The 17,364-nt window shown below is 49.8% G+C and overlaps 1 protein-coding gene across 1 annotated transcript in view; it reads left to right on the top strand.

Annotated features, from left to right (window-relative positions):
* Nucleotides 1-1,360: 1,360 nt before the first annotated feature.
* Nucleotides 1,361-17,364, top strand: part of LOC133229170 (sodium/glucose cotransporter 1-like) — a 50,217-nt gene continuing 34,213 nt past the window's right edge. Inside the window, exons 1-5 of the mRNA XM_061385564.1 lie at nt 1,361-2,075; nt 6,704-6,775; nt 9,719-9,823; nt 11,604-11,663; nt 16,587-16,691. Coding sequence (XP_061241548.1) covers nt 1,959-2,075; nt 6,704-6,775; nt 9,719-9,823; nt 11,604-11,663; nt 16,587-16,691 — 459 coding nt within the window. The 5' untranslated portion in view covers nt 1,361-1,958. The remainder of the gene's footprint in view (nt 2,076-6,703; nt 6,776-9,718; nt 9,824-11,603; nt 11,664-16,586; nt 16,692-17,364) is intronic.

Here is a 17,364-nt window from a genome sequence, read left to right as displayed (position 1 = left end):
ATACAAGTGAAAGTCACGGTGAGATATCCCCTCTCGCCTGTTAGGATGGCTTCTAGCAAAAAAGTCAAAAGATGACAAGTATCGGCAAGTGTGGGAAAAAGGGGAATACCAGTACACTGCTGATCGGAATGTAAACTGGTACAGCCACTATGCAAACAGCATGAGTTTCCTCAAAAAATGGAAGTATCCTATGACCTAAGAATCACACTTCTGGGTGTATGTCCAAAGAAAATAAAATCACTATCTCAGAGTGATGTCTACACTCCTTTGTTCATTTCAGCATTATTTACAGCAGCCAAGCTATGGAAAGGGCTAAGGGTTCACAAACAGATGAACGGATGAAGAAATGCGAAATCCTGCCTTCTGCAACGATGGAGAGGCACTTGGAGGACATTATGCTAAGTGAAATAAACCAGACAGAGAGACAAATATTGCATGATCTTACATGTGAAATCTTAAACAAAACAAACCAAACCTTCATAGTAACAGAGAAGAGAAGGATGGTTGACTAGGAGCAAAAGGGAGATACGGATCAAAGGATACCAACCTTCAGTTATAAGATGAACACATTACAGAGACCTAAAGTACAGCACAGCGATTACTGTGCTGTTAATAACATATTGTATACCCGAAATTTTCTAAGAGGGATCTCAAGCGTTTTCACTACACACAGGAAAAATGGCAACTGAGGTGATTGATATTAGCTTGATTATAGCAATTATCTCACATTGTATACTTATACCAAACATTGCATTGTACATCTTAAATGTACAACTTTTATTTGCAAATCATACCTCAGTCAAGCTGGAAAAAATGAAGATCTGTGGTTCCCATTATATGTTTTGAATAGCACTGATCTAAGCTAGGACACAAGAGTTCTGCTCAAGAAGCTGAGGCCATAGACTTCTGACCAGCTGCAAGCCTCATGCCCTGTAGTCCTAGCCACAGACTGACTGGTTTTGGGGGAGAATCAAATGGATTAATGGGCTTCCCAGGTGGCAGCTAGTGGTAAAGAACCCGCCTGCCTATGCAAGAGACTTAAGAGATGCAGTTCCATCCCTGGGTGGGGAGGATCCCCTGGGGTAGGACATGGCAACCCACTCCAGTATTGTTGCCTGGAAAGTCCCATGGACAGAGGACCCCGGCTGGCTAGAGTCCGCGGGGTCGCAAAGAATCGGACAGGACTGAAGCGACTTAGCATGCGTACAAAGGGGTTAATACATATAAAGTGCACAGAAGTAAGTCTATGTGTAGCTCTTATTATTGTTACTGTTATTTGTATTATTGACAAAGATTTCTAGAACTTGAACTCAGCAGAGACGCACACCAAGGAAATTAAGGCTTGGCCCAGCTTGAGAATTCACATATCACCCATAAAAGATCAAACTACAGAGAGCTGAGGACCCTCTGTGATCAGCTGGTCCACTCAGGGCCATGATTTGGGGGAGGCGAGCAAGGCAGTTTCCTCGAAGCAGAATTTAAGAGGAGGGGGGAACCAAGAAAACTCAGGACTCTGGGTACATAATATTCAAATGCAATATTTTAGTAAATCCAAGTCAATGTCCCAAACCCACAAGGTATAGAAGATCGAAATGGTAAATAAAGACAGGAGGGTATCGCTGGTTTCCACCACCCCAGGCTCCACGCGGCTCGGTAGCCTTGAGCCAGCCCCACCCCACGACCAGCTCTCGGTCCAGGGCAGAGCGATTCTGGCGACAGGCCGGACGGCGCGGTGCCTGGACTGGCAGCCAATGGGCTGCCCTCGAAGAGCCGCCTCCAGAAGGTAGGCATCGGGCCGCGCGGGGCCTGCCGGAACGCCCAGGCTGCCCCGCGGCTCCTCCCAGCGTGCCCCGCGGCCCTTCCCAGCGTGCCCCGCGGCCGAGTCGCCAGAGTCCCACTGAGGCCGTTGCAACAACCTTCAGTCCGCCGGTGGTGCTCACTCGCTGGCACGCAGCACCATGCTGTCTCCTTGGCAGGGCTTCGGCTGGACGGCTCAGCTCTTCAGCTCCAGCAGCGCCCTGGACGTCCTGGTGATAGTTTTGTACTTCCTGTTGGTTCTGGGCATCGCGCTGTGGGTGAGTGGGGCCTGGCGTGGGGGAGGGGAGGAGCGAACCCCAGGCCGTTCCCGACCCTCACCTGCCTGTCCCCCGGCCCCCGCCTCGCCTCCCGCTTGTCCCGCTCCTGCGCAGCGCTTTGCCGGGAGCTCTCCAGCATCCCTGTGCAGCTGCTCCACCAAGAAGAAGGGCAAGCAGGTGCAAGCCCATCTCCCCTACCCGCCCGCCCAGATAAACAGGTCAGATGGCCCAGTGCGCACGGCCTGGGACCCACGCTGTGTGTGATACGGAGGTGCTGTAGTGATGGTCGCAGGAGTGACCGCAGGCCCCTACAGGGCCGGGTTGGGTATTGAGGGCTTTGACTGTGGCACATCCTCAAAACCAGGCTGTGGGTCACAGATGAGGAAAAACAGATTGGCAGAGGCTGAGTGACCACAGGGAATGATGGAGTGCGGCTCTGAACCTAGAGCTGCCCCTTCCTGAGGCATGAGGGGAACCGTCAGAGGCCCTGGCTGCGAAACCTCAAAGGTCACATCCACTTCAGGGCCCTAAGTATCCCATTGAATTTGAATTGAGCACTTACATAGTCTCTAGTGTAAAGTTCTCTTAATGGGTTGGAGACTGGGTCTGTGGTACCGCCATCTGCCTGCTAACGCTTCACCTGTTGCTCAGTCACTAAGTCGTGTCCGAGTCTTTGTGATGCCATGAACTACAGCACACCAAGCTCCTCTCCGTTGGAATTCGCTCCAGTTCGTGTCCATTTAGTCAGTGTTGCTGTCTAACCACCCCGCTCCAGTACCCTGCTCCAGTACTCTTGCCTGGAAAATCCCATGGACGGAGGAGCCTGGTGGGCTGCAGTCCATGGGGTCGCTACAAGTCAGACATGACTGAGCGACTTCACTTTCACTTTTCACTTTCATGCATTGGAGGAGGAAATGGCAACCCACTCCAGAATTCTTGCCTGGAGAATCCCAGGGATGGGGGAGCCTGGTGGGCTGCCGTCTATGGGGTCGCACAGAGTTGGACACGACTGAAGCGACTTAGCAGCAGCAGCAGCAGCTGTCTAACCATCTCATCCTCTGCTGCCCCCTGCTCCTTTTGCCTTCAGCCTCTCCTAGCATCAAAGTCTTTTCCAATGAGTTGGCTCTTCGCTTAACTTGTAAGTACTCACAGAGATGTCCTGAAGATACACCCTCAGAGCCAGACAGCAGAAGGTCAGAGGGCAGGGCAGAAGACTCTGGCTTTGGTCATGGTATGGCCCCTCGGCTAAGCTGTTAACCATCAGAAGCCTCTCCCTGGCCTGCTTTATGAGCAGGAGTACCTGGTGACGATGTCACAGTTTGCTGATTAGGGGGAGACTTCGTTCTGGGCCTCTCCCGCCCAGCTGGAGCTTACCTGCGCATTTGACCTTTAAGCGGAGTGCTTCGTGAGGTTACGAGCAGATCTTAGTGTGCAGAATCTGGCCCTTCCATGCAGGATCTTTGGACAGACTCTTGAGGGCTCACCATGCTGTGTGAGTGGGCAGATGGAGTAATGGAAATATGGTCTCCATCTTTTTAAGAGAATTTTTTGTATCTCTTCCAAGTGGAAAGAAGTCTGAGATTTATCTAGATCATTCAAATGAATGATTTTTTTTTTTCAAATTGGCTTCCATTATGAGAAACATTCCAGGTGGTGCAGTGGTAAAGAATCCGCCTGCCAGTGCAGGAGATGCAAGAGGTGAGGGTTTGCTCCCTGGGTCGGGAGGATCCCCTGGAGTAGGAAATGGCAATCCGCTCCAGTATTCTTGCCTGGGAAGCTCGCATGGACAGAGGAGCCTGGTGGGCTGCACTCCATGGGGTCAGGAGGAGTTGGACATGGCTGAGCGCACACGCAAGTGGGCAGCATGCTCCTAGGCCGCCCAGGCTGCGCTCTAGTGGTGGGCGCCTGTTGGGGATCCTTCCCCCAGCTGCCCTCAATCAGGAAGCCCCACCCAGCTTTCTTCTCGGCCCAGGAGGGGCCTAGGTCTGGCCAGGCTCAGAGGACCTGTGAACCTTCTGGACGCTTCCAAAGGAAACCCGCTGTTCCGTTTGTTCTAGGAGCCAGAAAGCATGCGCTGCTGTCCAGAATGCTTTCATCTCTTTCCTTCTCTGTGTTGTTATTTTTCCTTTGGTCTTCTTAAAAAATCATATATTGTTTTTAATCACATGTTAATTATAAGAAGTAAAAAGATCCGTTAACTGTCAGAAGCAGTCACTGTTCTTCCTCATCCTTTCCCAGCTCCTGAGATCCCCAGGGGCCATGTGTTCCTCCTCCCCTTTCTCAGTGCTTACAGAGACACACTCCTGAAAGGGAAGTGGGAACCCACTCCAGTATTGTCTGGAGAACCCCACGGATAGAGGAGCCTGGCGAGCTACAGTCCGTGGGTCCCAAAGAGCTGGACACGACTCAGCGACTAAACAACGGCACAGACACACAGGCAGAGTCTGTGATTTTGGTTCTGCCGACAACGTGGGCGTGTCATGCACGTCACTCCGCAGCTCGATTCTCCCCTCACCCCGAGACGTGAAGTGCTTCTGGGCCTGAGCAGAGAGCTAGCTCGTGTCTGTGTCAGTTGCACGATAGTCAGAGAAGTGTGTGTGATTCAGCTCTTCCCTACTCACTGACGCTGAGGCTATTGCCAGGTCGTAGTTTTAACGTGTTGTGCTTTTAATCTGTGTAGCATGGATTCCTGAAATTGGAATTGCTCTGCAGCATATGAGCACACCCTTGCCCCAAGCTCTCGATGACCTGGTGTGTTACTTCTAATTTAATTTTGGGAAGGAGGTGGGGGCAGGCTGATGAAGGAATAGTGATAAGTCACCGCAACTTTGATTTGCACTTTCTAGACAGCCTCCTGTGAAGCTGACCATCTCCTCTCGAGCTTGTTGTCCACTGATTTTCTTTTTCTGTGAATAGCCAGATTATGTGCCCATTTTTGAATTGGGTTGTTCAACCTTGCATTTATCAGCTTGTCTGTCGTTTGAGTTGGCTAATTTGTTTTTCCCAAACTGTCATTCTTTAGGCCAGCGGTTCTCAGCCTCAGGACTCCTGACGTGTGGGACCAGATGATTCCTTGTTGTGGGGTCTTCCTTGCGTACTGTAGGATGCTGAGGAGCGCCCCAAGCCCTACCCCTGCACAGCCAGAAGTATCTCCAAACAGTGCCAGCTGTCCCCTGGAGGGTGGGGTGAGAACCCTCGGTCTAGACTGTTACTGGCATCTTTCTGACAGTTCAATAAGTCAAATATCTCTCTTTTCTTTTACATCTAGATTTCATTCCTGGCTTGCTCAGCAAAGTTTTCCCCACTCCAAGGATATACAAATATTATTCTAAATTTCTTCTAATATTTTATGGATTTTTACAAGTATATAAATCTCTTGAACATCTGGAATTTGCTTTTGTATATGATGTGATGGAAGACTCGAGCTTTATTTTCTTCTGGTTATTAAGCAAACCACCCTTTTCTTTACTGACAGGAATTGCCCACATTTGCTCCTTTCTGAAATCATTCATCAGCTTCTGTCCATGAAGCCCCACAGGGAAAGCTTGTCTTTGTTGCTGGTGTCTTGGGTCCTTTAAGATGCTTACGGGGAACACATTTACATGTTTGTTTGTTTGTCTCTGTTATCAGTCTCAGCCTGAGATCTTTGAGAAAGTAGTGAATGCACCTTCTGCTCTAGCAGCCCTCCTGCCGTGGTCAGTGGATCATTCTAGAAGGAGAGCAGGGAGGAAGGAAGGGGCCGTGGTTGGTGGATCATTCTAGAAGGAGAGCAGGGAAGAACAAAGAGGCAAGATGTATGTAACCACTTTCTTCCCAGGACCTCCTCTCTCCCTGTCTGGTGTGATTTTATTCACCTTAGACCATTTTGTAAATTCCTTCTGAAAGTCCTAATGCGCATGTCCTTACACCCTGCTGATGCTTCCTTAGGAAAGGCCGGCTCTGAGCGTCACAGGCTCCTGACTAGCACTCAGTGGATGGACGACTGAGACTGGCTTCAAGTGCCTGACTTAGAGAGCGTTTCTTTGGTGCTGTGAGGGGACTTGGTTATAATACAGATACTCTGGATGGCTGTCATAAGTTCACTCCAGAGAAACACATTTTTGTCAACCAGCGGTCATCCTTGAGTCCTGCTGTTTTAGGCAATCCAAGAAACCCTGGGATTGTCCCTTGACCATATTGGAGTCTGAGGATCAGAGCTGGGGACCGGGGGAGAGAGCCTCTGGGTGCATGGGGAGGACACCATAATCTTGGCAGTGTGACTGTCCTCTTGGAAGAAGCTGGGCTGTGTTCACCTTCTCCATTCCCAGTCGATTAAGGCATTTGCAGACCACTCATCTCCCAGACTGATGGGAACCACAGCGCTGGTTAACCATTCGGGGCGGGGCGGGGCGGAGCGCGGGAAATAAGGCAATATTGTTTTCACAGGAGTGTAAAGAAATGGATATGCCTGTGCAGTCTCACAGCTGGGAGGGACCATGGGCCCTCCTCTAACTCAGTGGGCAAAGACTTCTGTTCCTAAACAAACAAACAAACAAAAAAATGAAGAGGGGAATGGGATCTCTGCAAAGGACGTTTACCTGTAAATGAAGTCATCACTGGTTACTTGGACTCCCCCACCCCTTTTTAAGGTTATCATGTCGTGCAGCCGTGGGACAGAGGAAGACTTCTTCCTGGCGGGACGAAGCCTCGTGTGGTGGCAGGTGAGCGTGCCCTGTGTGGCCCCGGGGGCTGCGTGTGGGCTTGTTTACTACTTCCACGCAGGTGCCCTTTACCCCACACAATGTAGAGTTGCTGAATCAGGAAAGCCACCTCAGTAGTCGTTCCCTCAGCTCTCAAGTAGTTGCTGACATAAGTGTTCCCTTGGCTCAGTTTAGTCCGACAGCCGTCACTAGGTGCCTGGGAGGTGCAGAGCCTTGCGCTGGGCTCTGGGGCCCAGACGAGGTGGAGGGAGCCCTGCTCTCTGAAGTGCGCAGTGCAGACTGGGGGTTGGATGTGACTCCTGTTTTCATTCTTAGAGTTACTGCTTAATGAATAAACTGTGGTATGGTATTATTAAAAGGAATTGCAATAAAAGAGTAGTTTTGCCACTCCAGCTTTCTTTCTTTTATACTTCTACTTAGGCAGTGAGTGTCCAGTGGGTATGAGTTGCTCTCATCGGGGCCTCCATGGGGCTTATCCCTGGCTTGGTGCTCAGGCCTCCTCTTACCTGGCTTCATGGTGGTGAGACTGAAACTCAGTGCCCTCTCCTGCCCCGTGTTGCCTCTGGGCTTCCCACCTTTACTGCTGCTTCACCAGCCAGTCATTCGAGGTCCCCTGGCTGCTTCCTTCCCGTCTCCCTGGCTTCTTAACTCTGCAGTTACACTCCCACACCTGGCGACTTGGCATTCAAGACCACTTGCTGGAATGCTGGCAAGCCCCAGCTCTCTGCCTACACTCCAGTCCTGTGTCCCTCTGCCCATCTAGCCCCTCACTTGGAAGGCCTGGCAGCCACTGCACACAACACGGCCTCTTCGCGGTTGCCCCCCAACCCGCCCCGCCGTCTCTCGTCCCTGAAGGGCAGCTTCAGCCGTCTAGCTGCTCGGGCTGATACACGGGGAGTCGCATCCGACTCTCCATTCTCTCTCAGCCCATCTTCTAGTCCATCAGGGAGTCCATCAGGAAGACCGCTTCTCATCATCCTTCATGCGGGTTCCTTGTAACAGCTTCTGTCTGGACTCCCTCCTTCCACCTGCGCTCCTCCACTTCCAGCCTCAGCAAGGCAGCCAAGGGGTAGGACGTGCCGCCTTACTGCTTACGGCCCTCTGGGGGCTCCTGCTCACCCAGCATGTCACCCAGTCTGTCGGGCCACAGATGGATGACCTGCACCTCCTTACCTGCATGACCCTGAGACGTTCAGCCGTGCTCCTACCTCAGGGACTCTGACCCTGCCGCTCCCGTGGCCTGGAGGCCCCGCTCCCGCAGGCCCCCGGGCTGCCCTCAGCCCTCCTCAGGAAGGCCGGCGCCGCCCGCCCCACCGCTCAGCACTTCTGTCTGCCTTCGTACCTTCTCCTTCTCTGTAGGAATTCACTGCTTACCACCGGCTTCTGTGCTACAAAATAACCCCTGACTTACTTTGTTTATGCTCTCGTGTAACAGGACGTTAGCTTCACGAGGGCAAGGGTCTGTTGCACTCGCTGATGGCTAGTACTTGCAATGCTCCTGGCACATACTTCGCAGTGGACGTTTATTTATAGTTAATTAATAAATGATGCCTTTTTAGCCTGCCTTTTCATTTAATTGGAGAAGGAATGGCGTCCCACTCCAGTATTCTTGCCTGGAGAATCCCATGGACAAAGGAGCCTGGCAGGCTTCAGTCCACGGGGTCACAAAGAGCTGGGCGTGACTTTGTGACTAACACTTTATTTAATAATGTATAAGGTCTCCCTAAGTCTTTATAAATGTTGGTAGATAGATAGACTTTTATGCACAGTTGCATAGTGATACAGCATATGGACAGTCCACTATTTATGTGCCATATTTTTGGGCAATTTAAACTGTATGTAGGTCTTCATTATTATGATAAAGGTAGCAAGTAAAAATAACTGCTTGAGTAATCACTGCGTGCCTCTCCTGAGGTTCGTTTGCCGTCTATTCTTGGCTGCTAAGACGTTTGGTGCCGCGTGTTCTCAATTGTGTCCTCCAACTAGTACACTCTGCGAGTGGTGGTTCAAACAAACAAATAAACCTCTGTCATAGTTAATGCCCTTGGTACTGAATGCTACTTTATCTTATGTTATTTTGTCAGTGCTTTGTTTCTTTGTTTTTACCTAAAAGGCCTTGTTATTTTCAGCCTCTCTTAATAATTTGGTTTGCAGTGATCTTCTGTCACATACAGCGCAGTATTTGGGTTTGGATTTTTATGGCTCTCTCTACTCAACTAAAAAGCTATTATTGGTTTAGGAGGGATTTTGTTCATTTTAAATGCCTCTGGGATTTTTTATTTTGAAAGTAACAGATGCTGGTTGTTAAAAAAAAAAACACACGAAGTTAAAATCCAATTATAGAACTTGAAATTTTCTCCCTATTCTATTTCTGTAACAGTGATTCCAGTCCCCAGAAGTATTTTTTATATATGTACTACCAGAATCACACCCATCTGTGTAGAAACACACGTGTGCACAAGTGTGTATGCACACAGTCCATTTTAATAGGATTGAAGTACAAATGCTGTTTACCTTGTTCGCACCACTTGGTAGAGCTCCTTTAGGCTACACTGTGTTTCATCGCATTCACTACCTTAGCAGTCTCACCACGCTCTTACAGTCAGCTCAGCAGTTAAGGTCTCTGAGTTAACCTCGAACAGTGATGAGGTCATACTCCTGCCCGTGTTTCTGCAGCTGCAGTAAGTCTGGGGTTAGGGCAGCGTAAGAACGGCGGTGCTGCTTGTTTCGTTTCATCCTGTTCTTACTTGGCTTCTGGTTTATGGTGAGGCTTTAGTATAGAAAAAGGGCAAATGGGAATTCTGCCCAAGTGTACTCTCTTTTGAGGAAATGTGAAATTCAGCTTGAGGTTACATTTGTGAAAATTAGTGTTTGGAGTTGGATAAGAGTTCTGATCTGTAATTGTCTTTTTTTTTTTTTTTATAATTGTCTTTTGATTTTCAGATAGGTGCTTTTCTTTTTGCCTCAAATATTGGCACTGGCCACTTCATGGGTCTGGCTGGAAAAGGGGCGTCTTCGGGGATTGCTGTCGGGGCCTTCGAGTGGAACGTGAGTAGTGCCTTTGGCGGCAGCAAGCCTCCACTTCTGTGTGTCCAGATGAAATTCAGAAAGGCCTGAGTAAACGCGAAAGACTCCTTGGGAAGTCATAGAAGGAAGGAACCAAGTCTTTCATTTCTCAGAAGGATTGTGCTAGTTTTCATTCTTCTTAGTAAAGTAATAAAGAGACAGAGAGTGTTTTTATTCCAGGGACCATGGGAGTACAGTTAGGAGACTAGTCAGGTAGGATCGTAGTAACAAATATATACAAACATAAACATTCGTGTATATACACACAGATACGTGTGTATACATGTGTGTGTGTATTTGTCTGGGTATTCACATTTGCGGTATACAGTTGGCCCTTGAACAGCACACGTTTAAACTGTGCAGGTCACTTACACACAGATTTTTTTCCGAAAATGCAGTACCTGCATTTTCATTTCACAGATCTTTAAATTGACGGAAGTGGGGACAAGTTTGTGTTTGATTAGAGATCACCGTATGTGGAATCAAAAGAACTAGGGTTTGAGTGCTGATTCTGTCCAAACTCCTTCAGCTTCACCCTTGGGTGAGTCATTTTTCAGTTTGTTTTTGAGGCAGATTTAGCATTATGCAGATTTTTCACTAGATGGGAGTCAGTCATCTGTACATTGAGAATAGGGTCAGCTGAGTTCTTTGAGACATTCAAGTGATTACTGTAAAACTCCTAATTGGTCTATGAATACCAGTTTCAACTATAAAACTTATAAAATGGATTATTTATTTTTAATCTGTGGGATATGGATATATTTGTTGTAGGATGTAGAGTTTGTTCACCTAAATTATAAGTGAATTTATAAGTTTTGGGTTAATTAACCTATATCTATATAAATCACCTGACCTTTTTTATAAATCAGAAACCTCCCTCTTTCTGGGTCTCATCTTTCTCCTGGTAGATTACAAAAAGAAATAACACTTCTAACAGAGTCAGCTCCAATCCTAATAAGGAGCCCTGGCCTTTACCGCAGTTTACCTCTCAGAATTTACTGCTGCTGCTAAGTCGCTTCAGTCGTGTCCGACTCTGTGTGACCCCATAGACGGCAGCCCACCAGGCTCCCCCGTCCCTGGGATTCTCCAGGCAAGAGTACTGGAGTGGGTTGCCATTTCCTTCTCCAATGCATGAAAGGGAAAAGTGAAAGTGAAGTCGCTCAGTCGTGTCCGACTCTTCACGACCCCATGGTCTGCAGCCTACCAGGCTCCTCTGTCCATGGGATTTTTCCAGGCAAGAGTACTGGAGTGGGGTGCCATTGCCTTGTCCGTCAGAATTTACTAGCGTCTCCTTATATTCAGCTGCCTTCTTTGTAAAGAAAGCTGAAGCAAAGTGTATTACTTAATTTCAATAACTTGTGTAAATTTTGGCATAGTTTCTCTACTGTTTCTCTGAATGGTTTCTGATTTTTTTCAACCTGTCTTTCTTTATTTAATGATCAGTTATCTTTGATCCTATCTGGATCTAAGCAAACATAACTTTTAATAAATATCTTGAAGATTGGCTTAGTTAAGCACAACCCCCCCCCACCCCGAAAAAATTAAGAATGCGCCTTTGCAGGCAAAGACCAAGGCCCGTAAGGTGATTTTGTCTGTAAGGTGATTTCCTCCTGGAGGCTTATTCTCGGGCTGCTGTTTGCAGGGTTCCCAGGAGTGATGCAGCTTTTGGGCTCAAAACAGTTAGTAACTGAGTTTGCCGCCCCTTTAAGAGCCTGCTCAAGATGGGACGCTGATGTAATCGCTCTTCTCTTCTTGGTTTCAGGCCGCATTCATCCTCTGTGCTCTTGGCTGGGTGTTTTCTCCTGTTTATATGAAGTCTGGGGTGAGTATCCATGATCAGTTAGTCTGGTCTCTGCAGTATTTTTTCTTACAAATATTATAGTTGTACATAAAAACATTTTAGAGGACAAGTTAAACTTCTCAATCTTTTGATCCTTGTACTGACATCCCTAAATCCTAAGAAATGCCTGAAATAATATCAGCTGACACGGATAAACAGGAGCCAGTAACTGCCAGTGTTTCATTCTGGATCTTATTCAAGGGTTCCCCTCTGAAGGCTTTTATAGAAAACATTTTAAAACTTTGTTAAAAAATAAGACCTAAATTAATGAAGGGAACAACTCTGTTAACAGTTGGAAGACAGCAGCCCAACAATGTTGTCAGAACTAACGGTGTTAGTCTCCCTAAATCCAGAACAGGCTGTGCGGAACCTGACAGGCTGGTTGTGAAGTGTGACGAGAGCTGAGGGCAGGCGTGTCAGCGCCTGGCGAGGGGGCAGAGAAGAGAGGCCCAGGGCCAGCGTCCACAGGGCTGCCTGGAGCGGTGTCACCAGCACGGCAGGCAGAGCTTCCTGTCAGAGGATCCCACTTTAGACGGTAACCACACACAGGGGCCTTGGTGGAAGTGCAGGAGTCATTCTTTTGGAGAAAAACATCCAAGACTCGACGCACTGAAGAGGGTGAGCCGGGCGGGCCTACTTACCCACATCACCCGCCACCCCAAGGCGGCACAGCTCTGTGCCAGGAGAGCGCGTCTCAGCCTGAGGTGTCTCCCGTGAGGGAAGGGAGCACGTGAACGGGCTTGGCTGCACTGGCCGTGCAGTGTGCTGCCAGAGTGCCCTCTTGGCTCTCCCTCCCTCCGGAATGCTGCAGTGCGCTGTGGGACCAGGGGACAGGGCGTGACTTGGAGAGCAGCTCCCAGGGCTCTCAGACGGCATCAGAGAAACACAGAGCCCCCTCACAGACTCTTCTCAGGAAGACTGCCAGCGAGCTGCTGGGGGCTCCTCACCTGCAGATCTGCCCAGCTGCCCACGGACACCCCTGCCGTGCTGCGAGCATCACCCACGTGCGCCTCCACCCGTCAGCCGGCTCCCCTTGCTTATCCCCAGTGGCGGGTGCTGAGCCCCGGCGGAAAGCTAGTGGCACGTGCAGAAACCAGCCTGACTGTGGAGCTGGGAGAGCCGCAGGTGAGCGTTCGGCCCACCCTCGGGAGGCCGTCAGCACACAGCCTGGCTTTGTAGGATCGAAGAGGGCATGAGAAGCCAGTGCATCCATAGACAAGGTCTGAGAAAGTCTCAGAAGCCCTAGCAGGACTGATGGAAGCTGTCTCTCTCAAGAAGCAGTCAGGGAAAGGGCTGGTAACCACTGCCTCAGTGCAGAGGCAGCAACACACGACTACAAGGAGCAGGAACAATCAAGAAAATGTGACACCACCAGAGAAACACGGTAGTTTAACATAGACGAACCCCAGAGATCTACCTGGTAAAGAGTTCAGGATGGTTGTCTGAAGGAAACTTGGTGAGCTACAAGAAAGCACAGAAAGACAGTTCAACAGAGTAAAGAAAACAGTGCGTAAAGGAAACTAGTTGAACAGAGAAAAGCCATAGAAATAACCAAATGGAAATTCTGGACCCAAGACTGCAGTGAACGAAGTGAAGACTGCAGTTGAAAGCGTCTACAGCAGACTCAGCAAAGCGAAGGAAGATCCTGTGAACTCAGCGACGGGCCACTCGAAACGACCCAGTCAAGGAGAAGCAGCCTCCCAAGGGGCTCAGTGGTAAAGAATCTGCCTGCCAGTGCCAGAGACACAGGAGATGTGGGTTCCATCCCTGGGTCAGGAAAATCCCCTGGAGGGGGAAGTAGCAACCCACTCCGGTATTCTTGCCTGGGGACAGAGGAGCCTGGCAAGGCTGCAGCCCCTGGGGTCGCTGAGCACGCACAGTCAGAGGAGAGCAAGGGGAGAGGGATGAGAGACAGTGGAGAGAGCCCGTGTGGACGATGGGCCACCGTGGAAGAAACAGTCAGCACCTCCTGGAGCCCCGGGAGGAGAGGGGGAGAGGCAGGCAGAAAGGTCGCTTACAGCCTGAGAACTTCCCGAATCTGAGCGAAGATTGTGAAGCTCACAGGTGCCCCCAAATTGTAACCCCAAACATTATTTGAAGAAATAATAACTGGAAATATCTCCTCTGGTGAAAACGTTAATTTCCAGGTTCAGCAAGCTTAGCCTCTACCAAATAGAGTAAACACAAAACTACACGTAGGCGCACATCGCAGTGAAAATGCCAAAAGCAGGGCTAAAGAGCGCGTTTTGAAAACGGTGAGAGAAAAATCACACGTTACATGCAGGGGAACAGTGATATGCTTGATAGACGACTTCTGCTCAGGACAGTGGAGGCCAGAAAACATCAGAATGATGCAGCCAGATGCTGAAAGGAAGAACAAGCTGTCAACCAAAAACTCTATGCCCAGCAGAAGTATTTTTTAAAATGAAGATGAGCAAATTCCCTGGCGATTCAGTGGTTAGGACTCTATGCTTTCCTTACCCAGGGTCCAGGTTCAGTCCCTAGTCTGGGAACTAAGATCCTGCAAGTTGTGTGGTCAAAAAGAAGATGAGATATATACAAATATTGAAACTGATATAAGGTTATATGTCATTTAGACATCAATTTAAAGAAGAACCATTGCAAAGAAAAAAATGAAGGTTATTGGTTAGGTATACATTTCTTATACAAACCATAAAGGGAGAAATTGATATATTGGACTTCAAAGTATAATTTTAAACTTTACTCTTCGAAAGAGATTTTTAAGAAAATGAGAAGTCAAGCTAGAGACTGCAGAGGAATATTTATAGAACACATTCGTAATGTGAAGAGCTCACTCATTGGAAAAGACCCTGAAGCTGGGAAAGATTAGGGCAGGAGGAGAAGGGGACGATGGAAGATGAGATGGTTGGATGGCATCACCGACTCAATGGACATGGGTTTAAGTAAACTCTGGGAGTTGGTGATGGACAGGGAGGCCTGGCATGCTGTGGTTCATGGGGTCGCAGAGTCGGACACGACTGAGCGACTGAACTAAACTGAAATGATTCATAATGAAACACTTATGTCCTGAATATACACATTTTTTTAAAAAGCTCTTGTAATTTATAACAAGACAGCATCTCACCATACGTTTCACTACAAATGACAGATAATGACATGAAAGGGTGTTCGCTCTCACTGATGGTTAGGGAAACGCTACTTAGGATCCCACATAGATGCACTGAACCGCTGAGATAAAGAGGGCTGATGCGTCAAGAGCAGGAGAGGTTGTGGAGCTTCGGGGACCCCCTGCCTTTTCAGAGAGAACTCTAGAAACAGGCTGGCAGTTTCTTGCCCAGTTACGCCTTAGGACCCAGCTGCTCTGTGCCTGGGTGTGGCGCTTCCCCCAACCCCAGAGACATGAAGGTGCAGGTCCACACCCAGACTGCGCAGGAAGTTCCAGTCATAACGTCCGAACCTAGAAATAACCTGAATTGTGTGGGGGACGGACAGACAGCCTGTAGCACAGCACTCGGTGGCCCTAAGGAGTCAAGTGCCAGCATGGATGACCTACAGGGCGTGGTGGCAGGTGAAAGTAGCCAGACAGGATTTGAGCTCCAGGGGAGGTGAGCTGGATACCCAGGATCGGGTGGAGAAGGTCCCAGACACACGCCCTCGGGGCTTTTTGGGGCGTTGGCAGTGCCTTGTATCTCTCGTGTGGTGGTGACCACACGCCCTCGGGGCTCTGAGGGGCGTTGGCAGTGCCTTATATCTTGTGTGTGGTGGTGACCACACAACTGTGTGCATTTACCCAAACTCCTCAGATTTTAAAATCGGATCGTTTTACTGTGTGTAAACCACGCCTCATAAGACTTAAGCATTTAAAATACTTGTAGAGAGGGCATTAAAACCGTGAAAGGCTTGGTTTGCCTTGCAGTCTAACGCTTGCAGTTGTGAAGCTGTAATCCCAGGAAAATCACCCTAGATTGTGACATCTTTTGAGATAAGGTCTTTAAAGCAGTAACTGAGTTAAAATGAGGTCGTGAGGGCGGGTCCTAATTCAGCATGACTTTATGAGAAGAGGACACTGGACACAGAGGCGTACAGAGGGGAGGCTGGGCAGCCGCAGGAAGACGGCCGCCAGCCGAGGGGAGGGGCCGGGCCCGCCCTTCCTCGCGGCCCAAGGGAACTGGCCTCCCGACACTGCACGCGTCCAGCCCTGGGGCTGCACGACCACCATGTGTCTCTACCCTGTGAGCTGCTGTGCCATACCTTGTGACGGCGCCCTGGGTGTGGGACGGCTTGGGGCTGACTGACTGTGTCAGGCGTGATTGGGACCAGTTGGAGGGAAACAAGTAGAAGCTGCGGGTGTCGCACCCCCAGCCAGGGCTGCAGGGGGCAGCCAGGACGCGCACGTGTGAGGCGGGGTGAGTGCACAGGAGGACACTCGGTTACCGGGGGCGCCTTTGCCTCCGTGAGCCCCTGTGCTTGGGGCCAGGCGTCTGCTGAGCGACGGGGGTGCTCCTGCCCCTGGGCACATGCAGCGTGAGATGGTGGAGGCAGAGATGAGCAGGATGGTTGGGGACACCCGCACGCACACCAGCAGCATGAGCACGGAGGACCCGGAGAGCTGTGGAGTCAGGTCGTGTGTCTCTCAACAGCGTGGTATATTTGTAGTATCTGATAAAACATTCGATTTTGCTGTATGATTATGTCACGAAAGTCATTTGTCATCATAGGCAATGTCATTACTTCCGCTTTCCAAAGACTGAACAGCAGCTAGATTCCAAGCTTCTTGAAGACAGCGGTATCACCTCTCCTTCCTGATTCCCGTGCCCCCGCAGGTGTTCATGTACAGCACCCGAGCTCCCGGGCTGTGTCTCCGTGCCAGCCGGCACTCCGTGAGCCCTCTGCCTCACAGGGGCTTCTCTTACTGTTCTTCAGGTAGTGACGCTGCCCAGATACTTGAGGAAGAGGTTTGGTGGCTACCGGATCCAGTTCCTCCTCGCTATTCTGTACTTAGTCATCTATATCTTCAGTAAGATCTCGGTGAGTTGTGTAAAGGCGAGTCCAGGGAAGGGAAACATGGAAACCGATAGGCGGGACTAGATGAGCCCCAGGAGTTTACTCTGGGCTCCCTGAGTCACATGTCAGCCTCCACTGTCTAAACTAAGGCAGAGAAAAAGCAGCTGGGTAGTACACAGGAGAAGCGGCAGAGCGCCTTCTTTGCTCCCGAGCCTGTGTTCCCAGAGAACCTTGGGCTTATTCCCATCATGTTATCAGGAGGTGCCCCGCCCCTCCTTGAAACAGTCCACGGCCTTCCACCCTCACAGAGACCAGAACCCCCAGCTGTGGCCTGTGAGGCCAGTCCAGACCCTGCCTCTGACGTGGTCTCCTTCCCATACTGTGTTTCGGATCCTACGAGCTTATTCCCACTTGCAGCCCTTGACACCTGCTCTGCACTACGTCTGGAGCGTTCTTCCCCCAGATCTTTCACATATTGCCTCCTGGGAGAGGCCTTCCTTGGGTGTACCCATTCATTCTCCGCTCTATTACTGTTTCTGTTTCCTGATACATGCCAGCATGTGAGAAGACGGATCTGTTCCCTCCTCACTGTCTGTCTGCACTCCCCGATGAGCTTCCTGAGCCCCTGGGCCTTGCCTGGCTTGCTCCCTGCCTTCCCAGCCAGCTCTGGGGCTGGAAGCGTGCTGAGAACATGGTT

Source organism: Bos javanicus, chromosome 17, assembly GCF_032452875.1.
Source record: "Bos javanicus breed banteng chromosome 17, ARS-OSU_banteng_1.0, whole genome shotgun sequence".
Lineage (NCBI taxonomy): Eukaryota > Metazoa > Chordata > Mammalia > Artiodactyla > Bovidae > Bos > Bos javanicus.
The sequence above is the reverse complement of the archived record's forward strand: the minus strand, read 5'-3'. Positions and strand labels throughout refer to the sequence as shown.